Here is a 22,881-nt window from a genome sequence, read left to right as displayed (position 1 = left end):
GCTTATGCTGCTTTTCCTGAGGTCCCACTGTGGTATGTAGAGGTACTTTTTCTTGGTGGAATTTTTTTTTTATTTTTATTTTTTGCAGTTTTTGGCCCTGGCTGGGTTTGAACCCACCACCTCCGGTATATGGGGCCCTACTCCTTTGAGCCACAGGCACCGCTTCTTTCTTGGTAGATTATTTTTTTAAACTTTCCTATTACCTACTTACCCCTTCCTTTTCTTTTCAAATTGGAAAGTATTTCAGATAAAGCTACTTTCCTTGCATTGTATTTTGTAAAATGTTTTTCCTGTCAGATGTCCAGGAGTAAGAGTTCTGTAATCCTTACCTTGCTTTCTTTACCCAGAAATCTTGGGCATGTGTCTTGAAAATGTTTAGTACTATGGAAACAATAGCTTATCTTTATAATTTAGAGAAGCTTCCTGTAGTATTGACTAATTTCATTTTAGTGCTTCAGTGTTCCATTTTAAAGTTCCTTTGCATTCCCCTCCATTACCCTGCTCAAGCTCCCTGAGTTTTTACAGCTGCATTTGAGCTGAGAAGTTAGATATAGGAAATTCTGGAGGAAGAGAAAAAAGACTCTTGATTTGAATGGGAAGATAAGGTGGTGAGAAAGATTTTAGAGAGTGATTTTAGGGAGGTAATATTTTAGATTGTGAAGCAGAGATAAGGATGAGATGTTTGAGATACATACAGAAGACTGAGAAAAATGCTTTCTAAACTAAGATGATCTGATTCTAAGATTAAGTTTTCTTAAGGCAAAAAATACTGCTTTTCAACAGATAGTCTTTCTAAAGTACATTTATTTTTTGTAAACTAGTTGTCTTTAGAGAATTACATAATAAACTTTATGGGTATTGCTCAGAAATTTTGTTTATATAGCCATTATTATAATCGTGAATGAATGTATGTTTCTGTTTCTCTCTCTAGAATCTTCCTGGAAAGAGACATGAATGAATGCCTGCAATGATACTTTTTGACAAGCAGTTGATACAAGAGAAGGAAAGGAGATTAACAGCAGTGAGCAGAATTTCCAACAACCAGGATTTTGTATTTATGACTTCTAATTATAGACTTTTGTTGCTGGCATAAATCAAAGATACCTACACAAAGGCAAAAGGATACTTTTCTTCTGTATTTTTTGAGATCAAAGAAACTGCAATGTCTAGGAAACAAAGCCAGAAGGGTAAGATTACCCGTGGGCATAAATTGTTAAAAGCATAGTTGTAGAGCAATGATCCCCATTTATAATCTATATATTTAAAAACTGTTTCTAACAAAGTGTTTTGAATGGCTTTGCAAATGCTCTAGGCTGTTAGGTATTAGCTTTGTGTAGTACTAGTCTGGGAATAATTTGTATAACAATTGCTTTTCTACTTATGCAAACATTAAATTGTAATATACTTACAGGAAGGCCAAATGCACCTTGGCGGTGCACTTTTGGAGAGTAAAAGCTTTAGGAAGATGTGGTAGACAGCTTACTGCAGAGCATTCTGTGTCCTTTGAGTTAACATTTTACTGGAGAAAGGAAATGAAACAAGAGTAAATGCTGGTGGTTTTTGTTCCTCCTTCACCTTTCCTTCCAGGAGTGTCACTCTAGCTTCTTATCTCAAGTAAAATGTAAAGTGCCAAAGAGTCAGGAAGCTCAATGGTCAAGGGTAGTTGAATGAGGGGAAGGACAATAAAGGCTTTGTAAAACTATTTTCAACTTTCCTAGAATAGCTGCAAACATTTAAAGGGACAAATTTAACAATAGCACTAGAACTATTAATATTACATGTTACTGGAATATATTTGTTAAAAGAATGACCATAGGTATCTTGGCCTTTTCTCCTTCACTCAGTTTAACATTCAATTTAAAATTGATGTTCTTTAATTCAAAACAAAGCTCCGTAGATCCCGGTCTCACATGTTATATTTGACAGAAATGCTTTTAAACTTTATTTTGACTTGGTAGTTCAAAAACCTCTCAAAAGAATAATATATCAGAGCTGCTTATGATTTTGAAAATTGTAGTTTCATTGTATTGTATTTTCTTCATCTAGACTTAACTGTATGAAGAAAATCAGAGTTCTAAGGAATGGCTAGATTATACCGAATTATTTATGGAGAGAGATTTATAAAGTGAAAATTTTTTTATAACCTCAATTCTTAGTCATCATAATTGTTTGTTTTTTTCCCAGTAATGGTTGAAACATTGAGCATCTTGTTTTTTTCTCCTACAAATGAAAAATACTGTGGTAAAAATAGGATTCTGGACTTTACAATAAAATAATTCCATCTACAAAGTTTAGCATTATTTAAGTATTCCTAAAAATACTGGCTTTGCAAATGCTCTAGGCTATTAGGTATTAGCTTTGCTTTGATCTCTTTAGCAGATTGCTTTGATCTCTTTAAAACTGGAGTCTTCATTTATTTCATTACTTTTCTGCCAGAGCTGTAAAAAAAATTGTTGCTTTTTGTAATTGGTATCTAAATACTATTAAATGAACTTAAATTTTAGACTACATCATAGGCATTAAGTGATTATTAATTTTGGTTAAACTTAGCCTATATTTACGCTTTATTTGGAAAGATAATAAAGTTTGTGGTGTTGGGACTTTTTTCTGAATCAAAAATCTATGCATGTAATGATTTATATGTCTGATATTTGATATAGAAAAGCACAAAGTATTATAAAATTTTGTCGTATTTATTGATTTATACATTTAGATTTTCATTGTTTGGGGTTTTATTAGTTCAAATAATCTGTAATTATAATGACTTTTATCATCTACTTAGTAGATTTTGTTCTCTAGAGGCATCTCATTTAACAGTCATTTTGTAATGAGTTATGATTTATTCCACAATAAACCGTGTTTCCATATTTTCCCTTTGTCAATAATACTTGTATATTCTCTATTTAATGAAATATTTAGAGAAGTTAGAGAAGTTAAATTTGAATAGCTCTGTTACAACTATTTTTTTTTTTTTTGCTTATACGAAAGGTTTTTATTGGCGAGGGAGGGATGCTGCAGAGCAGCACCAAGGAGGGGAGAAAAGAGAGAGGGGGGGAGAAAAGAGAGAGAGAGGAAAGGGAAAGAGCTCGGAGAGGGGGAGAGAGGAGAGACCAAGAGAGACAGGAAGAGAGAGGAGGGGAGCTTTTTTTTTGTTTGTTTGTTTGTTTTTTGTTTTTTGTCTGTTACAACTATTGATTGCTCAAAGCTTTTTAGCAGAAGTTCGGTAGCTAGTACTGCTCAGAGTGTGGTCCATGTGGTTACTTGTCTGTGAGCTGGCAAAATATGTAGAATGAACAGTGTATAGAAGTTCTTTCATAGCGATTTGATAATGCAGCAACATCTAAGCTCTTTTCAAAATAGTTTTACTGAGATGTAATTCAAATACCATAAGATTTACCCATTATAACTAATTTTTTTTTTTTTTTTTGAGACAGCCTCTCACTATGTCGCCCTCAGTAGAGTGCTGTTGCATCACAGCTCACAACAACCTCAAACTCTTGGGCTTAAGCAATTCTCTTGCTTCAGCCTACTGAGTAGCTGGGACTACTACTCAGTGAGTAGGTTGGTGTCCTACTCACTGAACCACAGGCGTAGTTAATATATGTTCCTCAGCTTCCAAAACTCTCTTACCTGTTTGGGATCAATTCCTGTTCCCTACCATAGCCCCAGCAAACACAGATTTTCTGTCTCTTTAGTTTTGCCTTTTCTAACTATTTAATAAATACAAATCAATATAGTTTTTATATCTGGCTTCTTTTACTTAGTATGTTTTTGAGGTTTCTTGTGTTATTGAATGTATCAATAGTTTGCTCCTTTTTATTACTGAGTAGTATTATGGTTATATCCCATTTTTCTTATCCGTTTACCAATTGCTCTTTTCTTGGATTATAGTTTATGCTATTATGAATAATGATAAATTATGTACATTTGATTATGTGTCTTTGTGTGGACATCTGTTTGCATTTCTCTTTTGCAAATACTTAGGAGTAGAATTGTATAACTTTCAGAAATTGCCAAACTATTTTCCAAAGTGGCAATATCATTTTATTATACAATCTCACTGGCTGTTTCAGATTGTCCATATCTTCCCCAACACTAGGTATGGCCAATTTTTTTATTACAACTATTATTGGCCATTTGTGTATTTTTTTTTTTTTTAGGTAAAATGCCTATTCAAATTCTGTAGTTATTTAAAAAACTGGAGCCTTACTGTGTTGTAAGTGTTCTTTATGTATACTGGATACAAGTTCTTTGCAAATGTTCTCTCAATCTGTGGCTTGTCTTTTAAAGAGTGCATTTTTTTTTTCTTTTAATGAAATAGAGATGGGGTCTTGCTATGTTGCATAGGTTTGTCTTGAATTCTAGGGTTCAAGCAATCCTCTTGCCTCAGCCTCCCAAAGTGCTCAGAGTACAGAAGTGCGTTATAGCACTTGGCCATATGAGTGAACTTTTTCAATTTTGGTGTCCTACTCACTGACCAAAAAAGATAAAGTCCAACTTATCTTTTTTGTTCTTTTATGGATTGTATTTTGGTATAATGTCTAAGAATTTTCTGCCTAACTCAAAGATGTAAAGATTTTTTTCCCAGAATTCATATAGTTTTACCCCGTACATTTAAAAATCTGTGATCCTTTTTGAGTTAGGTTTTCTGTGAGGTGTAAGGGTACCTATGATTATCTAGTTGCTATAGCCCCTTTTATTAAAGAGACTGTCCTATATCCCCATGAATTGCCTTGACATCTTTGTTGAAAATGGGTTGACAGGCCTGGAATGGTGGCTCATGCCTGTAATCCCAGCACTCTGCGAGGCCAAGGTGGATGGATTGCTTGAGCTCAGAAGTTCAAGACAAGCGTAAGCAAGAGTGAGACCCCATCTCTACTAAAAATAGAAAAACTAGCTGGGTGTAATGATGTGTGCCTGCAGTACGAGCTACTCGGGAGCTGAGGCAAGAGGATTGCTTGAACTCAGGAGTTTGATGTACTAAGTATCATGTTAGCTGTAAGTTTCTCATGAATTCTCTATCATCTTGAGGAAGTCTTTTTTTATTCTTACTTGCTGAGTTTTTGCATGAATGGGTTTTGGGATATTGTCCAATGCTTTTTTGCATATACAATAGAACTTCTGTAAGTTGACTAGGAACTAGGCCTACTGTATTGATTCCTACATGTGGTACATGTTTGGTCTATGAAAATTCGGTCAATTTAAGGAGATGGTTGATGTAGGAAGGTGGTCAACTATGGTTCTTAACTGGGATTTTTTTTTTTTTTGAGACAGAGTCTCTCAGATCTGGGTAGAGTGCCGTGGTGTCATAGCTCATAGCAACCTCCAATTCTTGGACTCAAGTGATCCTCTTGCCTCAGTTTTTCTATTTTTGGTAGAGAACGGGATCTTGCTTTTGCTCAAGCTGCTCTCGAACCAGTGAGTTCAAGCTATCTGCCTGCCGCAGCCTCCCAGAGTGCTAGGATTACAGGTGTGAGCCACTGCACCATGCCTTAAGTGGGATGATTTTGCTCCCTGGGAGATAGTTTGCAAGGTCTGGAGACTTTTTTGGTGATGACAACTTAGGAGCAGGATGGTACTGATACCTGGTGGGTAGAGATCTAGGCTTCTGTAAACATCATTCAGTGCAAAGGATAGCACTTCACAACAGAGAATTGCTCAGCATAAAATGTCAATGCTGCTGAAGTTGGCCCGGCACCTATGGCTCAGTGGTTAGGGCACCAGCCACATACACCAGGGCTGGTGGGTTTGAACCCAGCCCGGGCCTGTTAAACAACAACAATGACAACTACAACAAAAAATGGCTGGGTGGGGCGGCGCCTGTGGCTCAGTGAGTGGGGCGGCGGCCCCATATACTGAGGGTGGCAGGTTCAAACCCAGCCCCGGACAAACTGCAACAACAACAAAAAAAAAAATAGCCGGGCGTTGTGGCGGGCGCCTGTAGTCCCAGCTGCTCGGGAGGCTGAGGCAAGAGAATCACGTAAGCCCAAGAGCTGGAGGTTGCTGTGAGCCGTGTGACACCATGGCACTCTACTGAGGGCAGTAAAGTGAGACTCTGTCTCTACAAAGAAAAAAAAAAAAATGGCTGGGTGTTGTGGCGGGTGCCTGTAGTCCCAGCTACTTGGGAGGCTGATGCAAGAAGACCGCTTAGGCCCAAGAGTTTGAGGTTGCTGTGAGCTGGGTGACAAAATGACACATTGTCTCAAAAATAAATAAATAAATTGCTGAAGTTAAGAAACCTGATCTGGGCTGCCCATGGCTCATGCCTGTAATCCTAGTGCTCGAGGAACCAGAGACAAGAGGATGCCTCGAGATCAGAAGTTCTAGACCATCCTGAGCAAGAGTGAGACCCTGTCTCTACTAAAAATAGAAAAACTAGCCAGGCATTGTGGCAGGTGCTTGTAGGTCCAGGTACTCAGGAGGCTGAGGCAGGAGAATCACTTGAGCTCAGGACTTTTGAGGTTGCTATTAGCTAGTCTGGGGTCCCAGCACTATAGCCTGGGGCAACAGAGTGAGATTCTGTCTCAAAAAGAAAGGAAGGAAGGAAGATCTGTTAGGATTATGTGGTCTTGCCTTTTATTAATATAGAATATCTATTACATTACTTCATTTTCAGATGTTAAAGAAATCCTACTTTCTTTCTATAAATCCATATACCCCATCATGGTGTATAATTTTTTGTTTGTATTTTGTTTACTAGTATTTTGCTATTGATTTTTACACCTGTATTCACGAGTGATATAGGTATGTAATTTTCTGCTCTTGTGATGTGTTTGCGTGATGCTCTGTCCTTACAAAATGTGCTATGTATATCGATCTATTGTTGGGTAGAGTGTTCTGTATATGTCAGTTAAGTTGAGTGATAATGACCTTCAATTTGTCTGTATCCATATTAATTTTTGGAGTGTTTGTCCTGTCATTTACTAAGAGAAAGGTATTGAAATCTTTAACTGTAATTGTTTGATTCTGTATTTTCCCTTTTCATTCTTTCAGGTTTTCCCCCACATATTTTAGCACTCTGTTTTTTAGGTGCATATACATTTGTAATTGCTGTATCTTGTTGACATATTGTTTTGGTTTTGGTTTTTGGTGGGGATACAGATCTTGCTCTGTCAGTCCAGGCAGTGACATGATCATACCTCACTGCAGCCTTTAACTCCTGGGCTCAAGCAATTTTTCTGCCTCAGCCTTCTGGATACCTGGGAATACACATGCATACCACCACTCCTGGTTCTTTTTAAAAATTTTTTTGTAGAGATAGGGTATTACTGTGTTGCTCAGGCTTGTCTCAAACTCCTGGCCTCAAGCAGTCCTCCCACCTATCTCTGTATTATTCTAATTTTTATTATCATGAAATGTCCCTCTTTGTTTCTAATAATATTTCTTATCTTTAAGGGTTTAGTTTTTGTTTGTTTGTTTGTTTTTAGAGACAGACACTTTGTCATCCTCAGTAGAGTTCTATGGTGTCATAGCTCACAGCAATCTCCAGCTCTTGGGCATAGGCGATTCTCTTGCCTCAGCCTCTCGAGTAGCTGGGACTACAGGCGCCTGCCACAATCCCCAGCTATTTTTTTGTTGCAGTTTGGCCGGGGCCAGGTTCAAACCCACTACCCTTGGTATATGGGGCCAGTGCCCTACTCACTGAGCCACAGGCGCCGCCCAAGGGTTTTAGTTTTCAATTTGCTTTCTTTTTTCTCTTTTGACATAGGTTGTTGCTATTATTTGCCTAGTCTGGACTTAACCTCTTGGGCTGAAGAGATCCTCCAGCCTCAGCCTAACAAGTCCCCAGGACTATGGCCTTTTGTGACTGCAGCCAGCTTTTAAAATTAAGTTTTAATTTTTCTGCTAGTAATATAGCTGCTTCAGCTCTCTTATGGTTATTATTGGCAGGGAATATTTTTTTCATCCTTTTGCTTACTTCTGTTTGTCTCTTTGAACCTAAGGTGTGTGGGCACCATGTAGTTGGGTCTTGCTTTTTTATCCAGTCTGAGAAATCTACCTTTTGATTATTTAATCTATTGGCATTTAATGTAATTATCATATGATTGGGTTTATGCCTGTTACATGTTCTACATGGCTCTTATTTTTCGTTTCTGTGTTTCTCCTTTATTGCCTTCTTTTGTGTTAAAAAATAAAATACATTTTGTACTGCCTTCCTTTCTCTCTCTTTCTCCTTTATATTTTTCTCTCCCCCCTTTCCTTCCTTTGTGTCCTTTTCTTCTTTTCTCCTTTCCTTCCTTCTTTTCCTTCCTTCCTTTCTTTCAGTGAATAGTTTAGATAATATATATTGTATTAATTCTAGATTCTCATTTAATTTCTGAGGGTGTTTGAAAAATAATTTGTCTAGACTTATTAGACAAATAATAAGGACTCTTATAATAATGAGGACTCTTCCTTTCTCATATGTACAGCCTCGAATACATATGTGCTTTTTTTATTCTAATTTTTATCCTGTATTTTTAGGGATTGCCTCTGTGCTTAGTAGTGACCAAGTTATTTGGACAACCCAGAAATCTCAAGCCCATGAGGCCTTGATCCTATGTGGGCTGAGTACAAAGTTCAAACAGTTCTCAGTTCGGCTTTGGCTTTCACTTTCTGCCAGCTGCTGTGTCTCCTCTGTGCATGTAATACTTTTGTGTTTAGGTAGGTATGTATACACGGCTTATTTACCTTTTCTGTGGTTTTCTCATTTGTTGGAGTTCCCTGTTACATTTTCTATTTGTTTACCTCTCACTCAACTAAGACTCCAACATCAGGTTAGCAAAACTGCAAGCTCTGTTCATTTCCTACTGAGTTCTCCACTTCAGCTAACAAAGCTATGGGTTTTCAAGTCCTTTCTAAATGGATAGGCCTGGTTGTAGTAAAGCTGCTGATTTTCATGGCTAGCCCAGCCCTGGTAAAGTGACTCTTCTTGAGGGAGCTAGAGATAGCTGAATAGGAGCAGCCTTATTCTCGGCAAGGAGGACACAGACTTCACTGTTCTTACCTAATGCTTTAGCATTTTCTTGACAATTTGTGGTCTGCCTTTGGTTGATTTCCAGAGTTCTGAATTATTTTGTTGTTGTTTTGAGACAGAGTTTTACTTTGTAGTCCTTTGTAGAGTACCATGGCATCATATCTCACAGCAACCTCAAACTCTTGGACACAAGTGATCCTTTTGCCTAAGCCTCCCAAGTAGCTGGGACTACAGGCACTGGCCATAAAACACCTGGCTCTTTTTAGAGGTGGGTTCTTGCTCTTGCTCAGACTGGTCTTGAATTCCTGAGCTTAGGCAATCCACCTGCCTCGGACTCCCAAATTGTTAGGTTTATAAGGTGAGCCACTGCACCCAGCCTTTGAAGTAGTTTTCTTTTTCTTTTTTTTTTTTGAGACAGAGCTTCAAGTTGTTGCCCTGGGTAGAGTGCTGTAGCATCACCGCTCACAGCAACCTCCAACTCCTGGGCTTAAGCAATTCTCTTGCCTCAGCCTCCCAAGTAGCTGGGACCACAGGTGCCCGCCACAACGCCCCGCTATTTTTTGGTTACAGCCATCATTGTTGTTTGGCGAGCCCTGGCTGGATTCGAACACACCAGCTCAGGCGTATGTGGCTGGTGCCTTAGCCACTTGAGCCGCGGGTGCTGAGCCGAACAACTTGTTCTTTAATGTAGTTTGAATAACACTGAATTAAATAATGGCAACAGTGGGCAAGTCTTTAGAAATTAAGTGGCCTACTCGTTCATGTGGCTTAGTTGTTAACTAGGTAAAGATAATTTTGCCAAAAATCTCCTGTAGGCTGGTTGGGCATGGTGGCCTCATGCTTGTAATGCTAGCACTCTGAGAGGCCAAGGCTGGAGGATCTCTTGAATTTAGGAGATTGAAAACCAACCTAAGCAAGAGTGAGACCTCATCTCAACTAAAAAATAGAAAAACCTGGCTTTGGGGTGGGCATCTGTTGTCCCAACTACTTGGGAGGCTAAGGCAGGATGATGTCCTGAACCCAGGAGTATGAAGTTGTTATGAGCTAGGCGGAAGCTCTGGCACTCTAGCTTGGGGCAACAAAGTAAGACTCTGTCTCAAAAAAAAAACAAAGCAAAACAAAATGAAAACTCCTGTAGGCCTTACTCTGGGATTATGTAAACTGTTTATTGAGGAACCATGTCAAAAATTATGAGATAAATAAAAGAACCTTTGAATAGAAACCAAGGCAAAATATTTGAGAACCTATTATATTTATGACATGAATTTATAGCAGGATAGACATGTATAACTTTTTTTTTTTTTTTTTTTTGAGACAGAGTCTCACTCTATCGCCCTGGTAGAGTGCAGTGGGGTCATCTTAGCTCACAGCAACCCCAATCTCTTGGGCTCAAGCAGTTCTCTTGCCTCAGTTTTCCTGTTTTTAGTAGAGACAGGGTCTTGCTCTTGCTCTTGCTCTTGCTCTTGCTTAGGCTGATCCTGAACCCCTGAACTCAAGCAATCCGTCCACCTCAGCCTCCCAGTGTGCTAGGATTATAGGCTGGAGCCATTAGCTGGCCTGACATGTATAACTTTTTATCTTTTCCTGACTGATCTCTGAATCCAGCACTGGATAAAAGTAAGCAGGGGTAATGCAAAGTTAGCAGTAGCTTGTTTGTGATTCCCACAGATTGCTATTGCATCTTATATCACTCCTAACTTAACTCCCTCCCTTTCTCCCTTTTTTTGTTTGAGACAAGGTCTCTCTCTCTCTCATCTAGGATGGAGTGCAGTGGCACAGTCATAGTTCATTGCAACCTTGAATTTTTTTCAAGCGATCCTCCTGTCTTGGTCTCCCACGTGGCTGGAACAACGGGCATGTTCCACCATGCCCACCCCATTTAAAAATTTTTTTTATGAAGATGGGGTCTGTCTATATTGCTCTAATTTTCTTTCTAAATGGCCTCTCAAGCTGCCCATTTTAAAATATTTTTTGAAGTCCTCATTTTATCATATGATCGTTGCCTCCCAAATCTGACAGCATATCAGAATCATCTCAGAAATAAAAATAATTTTTACATCTTTCTCTCTCTCTGGGGATTGTACACTTGCCTTTTTAACAGTCAAGATTGCTATATTGTTTTAGACATAAAATTGTGTTTGCCTGTTAATGTCTAGCTCTGTTTATCAAGTTACAATAAGAGCAAATTCACAAGTGTACTTTTTTTGTCAACTTCATCTGGCATGTTAAGTTTAGTTCTCTCTCTTCCTTTTTTCCCCCTCATAAGACTATTCAGCTACCCGTTTTCACACTTGGTATTTAAATCTGAGAAACACTGAAACAGCTAACTTGATTTTCATAGTTTATCATGCATGAATGTCCTGTAGTACTGTGCTTATTGCTTAATTCTTTCTCTACTTGTCTAATAAGAGCTACATAGATGTTTCCCTCCCCTTCTCTTTTCCCATCATTTTTTTTAGTCTTTGGCTGTAAAAAGAAATCTTCATTTTGGTTTTCCTGCTTTTATTTGATTTTATTTATTTATTTTTGAGATAGAGTCTCACTATGTTGCCCTCAGTAGAGTGCAGTGGTGTCACTGCTCACAGCAACCTCAAACACTTGGGCTTAAGCGATTCTGTTGCTTCAGCTTCCCAAGTAGCTGGGACTATAGGCACCCGCCACAACGCCCGACTTTGTTAGAGATGAGGTCTTGCTCTGGCTCAGGCAGACTTTCTGGGAAATCTTATGTCACATTTTAAATTTCTTGAGTCAACCACTTGCTTAGAAATCTGCCACCCTGAATTCCTGTGCAAATTTTTTAGCAACTTCATCCCAGAGCAGTGATTTTCAGCAGGTGTACTGGGAGAGGATCTTAGGTATGCTGCGAAAATTTGTTTTTTTTTCGTCTTTTTTTTTTTTTTTAAGAGACAGAGCCCTAGTTTGTCGCCCTCGGTAGAGTGCTGTGGCGTTACAGCTCACAACAACCTCCAGCTCTTAGGCTTAGGCTATCCTCTTACCTCAGCCTCCCCAGTAGCTGGGACTAAAGGCACCTGCCACAACACCTGGCTAAGTTTTTGTTGCAGTTTGGCTGGGGCCGGGTTTGAACCTGCCACCCTGGGTATACGGGACCGATGCCCTCCTACTCATTGAGCCACAGGCGCTGCACCATCCTTTTTTTTGGTCAACATAATGTAAGTGTGGTGTTGAAAGTTAGCTATAGGTTCAAGTATGCTGTGAGGTAAAAAAAGACTGAAAAAACAATGGCCCAGAGATTGAAGTGTTAACTAACCTGGTTTGCTTGGACCAGCTTAACAAGCGTAATGTGGCTTCTTAGACTTCATTGAGGGAAGTTTTCCTCCTTTTCCACTGTAGGTCTTGGTTTCCTTACCATATCTTTCCAAGGGCTCATGTTTACATTTTTGGATGCTGTTAACATCCAAAATGTTCAACCATCTTTCTTTGGCTGCTGCTTTCCAGAAAATGTAGAAGATGAACAATTTCCTTCAGTGTCAGCCCTTGAGTCCTTTCCTTTGGGCCATCATGTCTCAACTCTAAAATTTTTTAGTTACTGTAGGGTGTACCTACCATTCAGTCTTTCACACTGAAAAGAAAATCTTCTACAACACATGATAAACAATTAGACATTATGCCTAATCCAGCATGTGGTAATAATAAAACATGAAAAAAATTTTATACTAAAGAAATAATAAACTAGGGGCAAAAGCTCATACTTTCTACCCTTTGATGTAGACTCAACTATTCAAGTTATAGAGGGTAAATTAATATTGTGTGTCACAGTCCAAGTGGTCAAGGTACAACTTACAGAGGTGGTCAATATATGGAGGTCAGTGTTCCATTGAGTCTATGTAGTACATGTCTGGTCTACGGAAATTAGATCAACTTAAGGAGGTGATCAACTATGGAGGTTCTACTGTGTACGTGTGTATGCATACACAGAGGGTGCCAAAAATGTATACATATTTTAAGAAAGGAAAAATACTATTAAAATTGTAATACTCGGGCCAGGCACAGTGGCTCTCGCCTGTAATCCTAGCACTCTGAGAGGGTGAGGAGGGTAGATTGCCTGAGCTCATGAGTTTGAGACCAGCCTGAGCCAGAGCAAGACTGTCTCTAAAAATACCTGGGCGCTGTGGCGGGCACCTGTAGTCTCAGCTACTCCAGAGCCTGAAGCAAGGGGATCAGTTGAGCCCAAAAGTTTGAGGTTGCTGTGAGTTAAGACACCACGGAACTCTCCCCAGGACAACAAAGTGAGACTGTGTCTCAAAGAAACAAAATAATAATAAAATAAATCGTAGGGCGGCACCTGTGGCTCAGCGGGTAGGGCGCCGGACCCATATACCGAGGGTGGCGGGTTCAAATTCGGCCCCAGCCAAACTGCAACAAAAAAATAGCAGGGCGTTGTGGCGGGCACCTGTGGTCCCAGCTACTCTGGAGGCTGAGGCAGGAGAATTGCCTGGGCCCTGGAGTTGGAGGTTGCTGTGAGCTGTGTGACGCCATGGCACTCTACCAAGGGCAATAAGGTGAGACTCTGTACAAAAAAAAAAAAAAAAAAAAAAACCTTTACAAAATAAATTGTAATGCACAATATATATTAATATATACCAATAACAGAAGATGAATATGTCACATTGAGCACCTTGTCATTGCAAAAGTCAAATGTAACTTGCATATTACAAATTTAATAGTTTTTTTTCATTTTAAAAATGCATATACTTTTTTTGACACCCTCTGTGTATACAAACATACTTGTTAAGAGAGGAGATGGAAAAATAAGCTTAGCACAAGTTGTATATTAAGTTACTATACCAAAGACTTTCCACTTAACACTTAATGTTATAAGATTATGTTACTTTTTTTCCATATGTAATTGTTCTATCCCATTATCTCTCTAAATAGATTACAAGTTCTCTTACAGTACTTAGTAAATATTATATACGCTTTTGTTTAGTATATATTTGTAAAATGAATTAATTATAAGATTAGTCAGAATGAGAAATGATCATCTGATTATAATATTATGATGCTTTTAAAAATTCATGAATTCTTAAGGAGACGTGATTATTTTTTTCTCCCTGAATAATGTTTTACTGTCTGTTGACAGTAATAACAAGACTTCCTTAATTTTAATTTTTAAAATTGTAATTATATCTACATAAAATTTTATATTTTAACTATCTTTAACTGTACAGTTTTGTGGCATTAAGTACATTCACATTGTTGTGAACCATTATCACATCTAGAACTCTTTTCATCTTGTAAAGCTGAAACTCTGTACTCATTAAACAGTAACTCAAGGTTCCCTCTTCCCCTCAGCCCTGACAGCTATCATTCTATTATCTATCTCTGTGAGGTTGGCTACTTTAGGTACTCCATATATAAATAGAATTATATAGTATTTGTCCTTTTGTGACTGGCTTATTTCACTTAGGGGATAATCTCATCAAGGTTAATTCATATTATAGCCTGTGTCAGAATTTCCTTTTTAATGCTAAATACTATTCCATTGTAGGTATACACTGCAGTTTGTTTATCCATTCATCTCTTGATGGACACTTGGGTTACTTCCATCTTCCAGCTGTTATGACTGAATGCTGCTGTGAACATGGATGTATAAAGATCAGTAATATTCCCTGCTTTCAATTCTTTTGGGTATATACCCAGAAGTGGAATTACTAGATCATGTTGTAATTCTATTTTTAATTTCTTTTTTTGTTTTGAGACATGGTCTCTCTGTCATAGGAGTAGACTGCAGTGGTGTCTCTGCACACTCTCTCTGCAACCTCAAACTGGAAGTCAGGACTACAGCACATGCCACCTTGCCTAGCTAATTTTAGAGATAGAGTCTTTCTCTATTACCCAGGCTGGTCACAAACTCCTGAGCTCAAGCAGTCTTCCTGCCTCAGCCACCCAGAGTGCTGGGGTTATACGCTTGAGCTGCTGCACCTGGCCCCAAAGTCTTACAAAATAGCATTTTGCCATAGTTATTTTTCTAAATTTTCTGTCTCTAATAAGCTTCCCTTCCAACCCTGATGCCCTATTATTTTCACTTTCTCCATGTTTACTTGGTAAGTTGGCAAAAGAAAGAATTGCCACCCAGAAAATTAAAGTTGGTAACATTGTTAGTTTTGAAGTTCTAAATACACTCTGGTCCTTAGCTCCTAAGGTGACAGTAAGTTTCTTTTCCATGCACTCATACTTGTATAGTATAGTCCTGGTCCTCACTTCTGCCATTAGCACACATGAAAAAACTGAAGTCTGTTTGTAATTTTTGTCCTTTTTTCCTCTTTTTATTAAATCGTAGCTATGTACATTAATGCAATCATAGGGTACAATGTGCTGGTTTTATATACAATTTGAAATACTCCATTTGTAATTTTATTGATGACTTACATGTAGATTATTCTCAGAGTTGGCATGAGAAAAAGCAATTCCCCAAATTGGTCACTTTATGGTCAAATTTTGGCTGTGTTCTATAAAAAGGAGAACTTGAGTCTGTTTAATTGTTGATGAGATACCACTTCTGCAAGAATAAGCACTTAAGTAGGCTCTGCTTTTGAGTTTACTTTTATTTATTTTATTACTTTATTTTATTTTTCTTTTTTTTTGAGACAGAGTCTCAAGCTGTTGCCCTGGGTAGAGTTTCATGACGTCACAGCTCACAGCGACCTCAAACTCTTGGGCCTAAGTGATTCTCTTGCCTCAGCCTCCCTAGTAGTACAGGCGCCTGTAACTATGCCTTTGGTTGTAGTTGTCGTTGTTTGGCAGGCCTGGGCCGGATTTGAACCTGCTAGCTCCCATGTATGTGGCTGACGCCCTAGCCGCTGAGCTACAAGCGCCGAGCCTTGAGTTTACTTTTTAATTTTTTAAGAGGAAGTTGATACAGTTAGAGAAAATGTGATAAGTGTACTTGTCAGGTTATCTGGACTTCTAGGATTCATTTGTGGACTTCACCTGTAGTTTAATTGGATCCTGTTACCTCTTCTGCCCTTTCTTTAGCCATGGTAAAATGTGAATAGTATTGTTACCCAGCTTCCTTGATGTATCTGTAAGGAATATCAAAGAGTTGTAGCAAAAATCAGAAATCCTAAAAGGAAGGTGATGTATCAAGGTACCATTAAAATAATGGCAACTTGAGAACTAGAATATTTGATGAGTTACAGTACTAATGTGTTAACATAAAACCTGGTTCTTCTTAATTGTACTGTAAAATTTAGCGTATGACATTGAAATCAGCACCATGGACTGATTTTCTCATCATTATAAAATAAATGATGGCAGGTGGGGTTGCTTACACCTATAATCCTAATACACTGAGAGGCCGAAGTGGGTGGATTGCTTGAGCTCAGGAGTTCAAGACTATCCTGAGCAATAGTGAAGCCCTATCTCTGCTAAAACAATAAAGAAATTAGCTGGATATTGTGGCATGTGCCTGTAGTCCCAGCTGCTTGGGAGGATGAGGCAGGAGGCTTGCTTGACTTTGAGGTCACAGTGAACTAAGGTGATGTCACTGTACTCACCTAGGGCGACAGAGGAAGACTCTGTCTCAAAAAAAAAAAAAAGTTAGAGAGGGTGTTCCGGGAGAGATTATAATTCCATCTTTCTCCTTATTTGTCAGAAGGAATAATTTACGATTTTCTATTTTAATAAAGAAAGATACAAGCAATCTAAAACCATGAGTGGCCTCATGAGAATCTACTTACTCTATGCCTAGTTTAAGTCCCCTTTACTCTTGTCTCTACTGTGAGCAGCTTGGAATTTGTGCACAGACCTATACATGATGGAGATAATTTACTCATGGGTAATCATATCAAGTACTTCAGTACTTCTAAGAGCCTTACTATGTATTCATAAAACTACTTCTGCTAAAACTCTTTAGACAGAGCCGAAGGTGGTAGGGCTTTTAATAATCTTCAATCCATAATAGATAGTGTTATTGTAAAGGTTTAGCATATGTATTTAACACTGTGCAATTTGATAAACTAATGCATAGTTGCTATCATAGTGAGATTTTTTATTATTATTATTTTTTTACTGTTCTCTTGCTCTATAGGCTATCAAACTCTTAAAAGGGCAGGAACCATGGATATCTTGTTCACCATTGGATCCTTAATGCCTACAACTGTAGTGGGTGTAAAAAATACCTCTGAGAGACCGCACTTTAATTTCTTTCGTGTATATACCAAAAAGCAGAATTACTGGATTGTATGGTAGTTCTGTTAATTTTATAACATCTGGGCATGGTGGCTCATGCCCATAATGCTAGCACTTTAGGAATTGAGGTGGGGGGATTGCTTGAGGCCAAGAGTTCAAGACGAGACTGGGTACACCATAAGATTCTGTCTCAACGAAACAATTTTAAAAATTAGCCTGACATGGCAGCTTGCACCTAGCTACTCAGAGGCTAAGGCAGGAGGATCCTTGAGCCCAAGAGTTCAAGGTTGCAGTGAGCATTGATCACACCACTGACTGTATTTCAGACTGGGTGACAGAGCAAAAAAAGATTCTTTTTTTTTTTTTTTTTTTTTTTGTGGTTTTTGGCCGGGGCTGGGTTTGAACCTGCCACCTCTGGCATATGGGACCGGTGCCCTACTCCTTGAGCCACAGGCGCCACCCAAAAAAAGAGAATCTTTTAAGGGACTACTAATATGGCTTTCTATAGGGGCTTTACTATTTTACATTTCAACACTTGTTGTTTTCTGCTTTTTTTTTTTTTTTTTTAATGTATAGGCATTCTTGGTATGAATATAATCAGGACTTCAAAACAAATTAATCAGGCCAGGCCTGGTGGCTCATGCCTATAATCCTAGCACTCTCGTAGGCCGAGGCAGTTGGATTGCCTGAGCTCAGGAATTGAAGACCAGCCTGAGCAAGAGTGACACCCTGTCTCTAAAAATATAGCTGAACATTGTGGCAGGCACCTCTAGTCCCAGCTACTTGGGAGGCTGAGGCAGGAGGATCACTTGAGTCCAGGAGTTTGAGGTTGCTATAAGCTATGACATCACAGCACTCTACTGAGGATGACAAAGTGAGACTGTCTCAAAAAAGAAAAAAATTAATTCTAAAACACTTAATGTATGATCTCCAGGTTAAATTATAAATTAACAGACCATGAAAAAAAAAATTAACAGACCATGTTTTAAAGGTTATTAAGATATGTGTTCAAGGTTGATTTAATACATAGAATAATTTGCCTTAGCAATTTCTGTGTTATCCTCAGTATCTAAAACAACCTTGACATGATTTTTTGAAGCTAGCAGAAACAAACCTACAAGAACATATTATAAATATGTGTCTGTTGTACAATAAATAACAGACTTTTTCTAAAATGTGCCTGAATGTGTGCTATTTTAAATTATTTCAAAAAACTTCTCAAATGGTTTATGAGAGAGGAAAATAAATGATCATAAGAAAACTCAGGTGTTCCTCATTTACTTTGTGAATCCTGCCTAAGATCTTTATTTTTTTATACAAACAAAGTCTTGTTCTGTTGACTGGAGTAGAGTTCAGTGGTGTGATCATAGTTCACTGCAGTCCCACCTCTTGGGCTGAGTGATCCTGTTGCCCCTGGAGTAGCTATGACCACAGTCCCATGCTGGCTAATTTATTTATTTATTTATTTATTTATTTAATTTTATTTTTTAAATTTCAGCTTGCTTGTTCATTCTTCTTCGTTTGAAGTACTCTTTTTTTTTTGTTGTTGTTCATTTTCTTCTTCCTCTGGCGATGCTCTTTCCTGTTGCCTCCCCAGTAGCTGGGATTATAGACGCCCACCACAACGTCCAGCTCTTTGATGTTAGTAGAGACGGGGTCCTACTCTGGCTCACTGCTGCTCATACTGGTCTTGAACCTCTGAGCTCAGGCAGTCCACCCGCCTTGGCCTCCCACAGGGCTGGGACTACAGGTGTGAGCCACCACGCCCGGCCGCTAATTTAGCTTTTTGATAGACACTGGGGTCTTGTTGTGCTGCCCAGGCTAGTCTTGAACTCGTGGCCTCAGTGATCTTCCCACAAGGGACTCCCAAAGTGCTAGGATTACAGGTATGAGCCACCATGCCTAATCTAGAATAATAATTGATAGCAATTTTAAAAAATGTATTTCTCCTCCAACAGTGGTTCTCAACCTGTGGGTTGCGACTCACAGGAACTATATTAAAGGGCCGCAGCATTAGGAAGGTTGAGAACCACTGTGCTAGAAATATGTTCTTCTATCATAGCTAAATAAAAAGATGAAATCTTGCTTTATTTCCTACTAATAAAATTAGGTAAATCCTAGCATTCTTTTCATGAAAAAATTACCGTGTTGTTAAATCACTAAATACTATTGACAGGAATTAAAAATTACTTTTCTCTATAATGCTGGGAGATACTCAAGCTCCAGTTCATTGAATATACTTATAGTAGTACTAGTTTAAGATAAACAAGGCAATATTCAGGGTGGAGCAAGATGGCGGCCGAGTAACAGCTTCCCTGTAACTGGGCACAGTGAGTCTGGGGAGATAAGACTCCAGGCATCTCTGGCTGGTGGGATCTGCCTATAATCATCCCTTTGAGTATACAGGGAGTCAGCAAGGGACTTCTGGACCCCAAGAGGAGGACAAAAACAGTGGAAAACTGGCAAGTGGTTGCCTGTGTTCGATCAACCTAATCCTGCCAGCAGCTGTAAGTACAAGCAGCAGTGAGACTGCAAACTGGAAAGGCCTTACCTGTGAACTGTTTCAGTGTTTTTGGACTTGGCACTCAGTTGAACTGCCTTGGGGAGAGCTTGAGCAGGTGTGCAGAGAACTTGGGCATTGTCTAGGGCCCCAGACTGAGCTGCTGAGCCGGACGGAGCTAATAGTGTTCGGCTGTGGGCTACAGGGAGCCATTGTAAGAGAACTGCCCCAGCAAGCTCCGCCCTCAGGGTCGCAGAGCAAGGATCCGGCGGGAGCTAGTAACATACTGACTGAGCAGCCTAAAGGCAGGAACTGACCTGCCTTACAGCCTTAACCCTCAGGGGCAGAGTGAGACTGGTTTTGGCACACTGGAGCCTCGGGCTATTGCCCTGGGTAGAGTTTTGTGGCATCACAGCTCATAGCAACCTCAAACTCCTGGGCTCAGCACCGCCCAGACCTCCATAAGATCTGCACCGCGACCCGCACCCGCCAGGCCTCCGCATGCCCTGACCAGGAACTGCGGGAGCCACACAAGCCTGCATCCTCCCTCCTCTACCCTCCCTGCCTCCACACCTGTCCCTCATCTGGCCAGGGACTCTGGTAGCCATGTGCCCTCCAGAGCCCTCCCTGCCTCTGCACAGCACCCTTCTCCTGACCAGAGACTGCTGAAGCCTTGGGCTTTCTGTGCCAAAGTCACTGGGGACCAGGCACTCCAAGAAGCGTGCACACCACCTCCCGCCCTATTGCTGGATCCGGGTGTGTCACACTCCAGAGCTGCTTCCACAACCAGAACTCCCTGGCTGGGACAGACCCAGAGGAACTACACAGGGTCACTCGCTACAAAGATCCAGCAACAATAGAGTGATTCTGCTGGGGTCTATTCTTGGAGAGACACCTCCCCAACTCTGAGGATGGCCAGAGGCAATGGTGAAAAACAATCATGAGGCGAAATCAACAGAAAAACTCTGGCAATATGAATAATCAGAGTAGATCAACTCCCCCAAGGATCAATGGGGCAGACACAGCACAAGATCCCATGCACAAACAAATAGCTGAAATGTCAGAAATTGAATTCAGAATCTGGATAGCAAATAAGATCGAATTAGAATTCCAAGCAGTAACCCAAAAGATATCTCAAGAATTCAACGAATTCAAAGACCAAATGACCAAAGATTTTGACATATTGAGACAAGAAGTTGCAGCCCTCAAACATCTGAGAAACACAGTAGAATCTCTCAGTAACAGAATGGAGCAAGCAGAAGAAAGGATTTCTGACATTGAAGACAAAGCTTTTGAATGCTCCCAAACTCTCAAAGAGGAAGAGAAATGGAGGGCAAAAACAGATCACTCTCAGAGAGCTCTGCGTAGTTCGAAGAAAACCAATATTTGTCTTATAGGGATCTCCGAAAGTGACGAAGTGGCTTCACAAGGCACAGAGTCTCTTCTCCATGAGCTCATGAAGGAGAACTTTCCAGACATGCCAAGAGATTCTGAAATTCAGATAGCAGACAGTTTCAGAACTCCGACATGACTCAACCCAAATAAGATATCCCCCAGACACATCATAATCAACTTCACTAAAGTTAATATGAAGGAGAAAATTCTGAAAGCAGCCAGATGAAAGAAAACCATCACCTATAAGGGCAAGAATATTAGAATAACTGCAGATCTCTCTGCTGAAACCTTTCAAGCTAGAAGAGGATGGTCATCGACTTTTAATTTTAATCTCCTAAAACAAAATAACTTTCAACCCAGGATCCTGTACCCAGCTAAACTGAGTTTCATTTATGATGGAGAAATTAAATACTTCAATAACATTCACAAGTTGAAGAAATTTGCCATAACTAAACCAGCTCTCCAGGATATTCTCAGACCTATCCTCCATAAAGACCAGCATAATCCTCCACCACAAAAAGTAAACCCACCCAGAAAATTTTGATCAAATTCCAACTTCCACAGTCTCAAAAGGATTAAAAATGTCCACCGGACTCTCGAAAGGCTTATCAATATTCTCAATTAATGTGAATGACTTAAATTGTCCTCTAAAGAGGCACAGATTGGCTGACTGGATACAAAAACTCAAGCCAGATATCTGCTGCATACAAGAATCGCATCTTACATTAAAAGACAAATACAGACTCAAGGTGAAGGGATGGTCATCTATACTCCAGGCAAATGGAAAGCAGAAAAAAGCAGGCATTGCAATCCTACTCGCAGATGCAATAGGCTTTAAACCAATCGAAATAAGGATGGGTAAGGATGGACACTTCATATTTGTTAAAGGTGATACTCAATATGATGAGATTTTAATTATTAATATTTATGCACCCAACCAGAATGCACCTCAATTTATAAGAGAAACTAACAGACATGAGCAAGTTGATTTCCTCCAGTTCCATAGTAGTTGGAGATTTTAACATCCCTTTAGCAGTGCTGGATAGATCCTCTAAAAAGAAGCTAAGCAAATAAATCTTAGATTTAAACTTAACCATTCAACATCTGGACTTAACAGACATCTACAGAACATTTCATCCCAACAAAATTGAATACACATTCTTCTCATCAGCCGCAGAACATACTCTCAAATCGACCACATCCTAGGCCACAAATCTAACCTCAGCAAATTTAAAAAAATAGAAATTATCCCATGCATCTTCTAAGACCATCATGGAATAAAAGTTGAACTCAATAACAACAGGAACCTGCATACCCGTACAAAAACATGGAAGCTAAACAACCTTATGATGAAGGATAGATGGGTTATAGACGAGATTAAGAAGGAAATCGCCAAATTTTTGGAACAAAACAATAATCAAGACATGAATTACCAGAACCTCTGGGATAGTGCAAAGGCAGTCCTAAGAGGGAAATTTATAGCACTGCAAGCCTTCCTCAAGAAAACGGAAAGAGAGGAAGTTAATAACTTAGTGGGACATCTCAAGTAACTGGAGAAGGAAGAACATTCCAACCCTAAACCCAGCAGAAGAAAAGAAATAACCAAAATCAGAGCAGAATTAAATGAAATTGAAAACAAAAGAATTATACAACAGATCAATAAATCCAAAAGTTGGTTTTTTGAAAAGATCAATAAAATAGATAAACCTTTGGCCAACCTAACCAGGAAAAAAAGAGTAAAATCTCTAATTTCATCAATCAGAAATGATAAAGATGAAATAACAACAGACCCCTCAGAAATTAAAAAAATCCTTAACGAATATTACAAGAAACTTTACTCTCAGAAATATGAAAATCTGAAGAAATCGACCAATACTTG

General features: G+C 39.3%; 2 protein-coding genes across 7 annotated transcripts in view; both read left to right on the top strand.

Annotated features, from left to right (window-relative positions):
• DNAJC22 (DnaJ heat shock protein family (Hsp40) member C22) overlaps positions 1–2,867 on the top strand; it is an 88,336-nt gene extending 85,469 nt beyond the window's left edge. For all 5 annotated transcript variants that reach the window (XR_008373147.1, XR_008373146.1, XR_008373144.1 and 2 more), the window contains one exon: positions 932–2,867. The gene's annotated coding sequence lies outside the window, so the exon portion shown is untranslated. The remainder of the gene's footprint in view (positions 1–931) is intronic.
• SPATS2 (spermatogenesis associated serine rich 2) overlaps positions 1–22,881 on the top strand; it is a 132,068-nt gene that overhangs the window by 52,650 nt on the left and 56,537 nt on the right. The window contains exon 1 of one of the 2 annotated variants that reach the window (XM_053554105.1): positions 1,055–1,187. The exons of the other annotated variant lie outside the window; for it this stretch is intronic. Within the exon in view, the coding sequence (XP_053410080.1) occupies positions 1,163–1,187 (25 nt within the window). The 5' untranslated portion in view covers positions 1,055–1,162. Of the gene's footprint in view, positions 1–1,054; positions 1,188–22,881 lie in introns of those variants that run through there. 2 annotated transcript variants of the gene reach the window in all.

This window comes from Nycticebus coucang, chromosome 12, assembly GCF_027406575.1.
Source record: "Nycticebus coucang isolate mNycCou1 chromosome 12, mNycCou1.pri, whole genome shotgun sequence".
NCBI lineage: Eukaryota > Metazoa > Chordata > Mammalia > Primates > Lorisidae > Nycticebus > Nycticebus coucang.
This window is presented reverse-complemented; position numbering and strand designations above follow the sequence as displayed.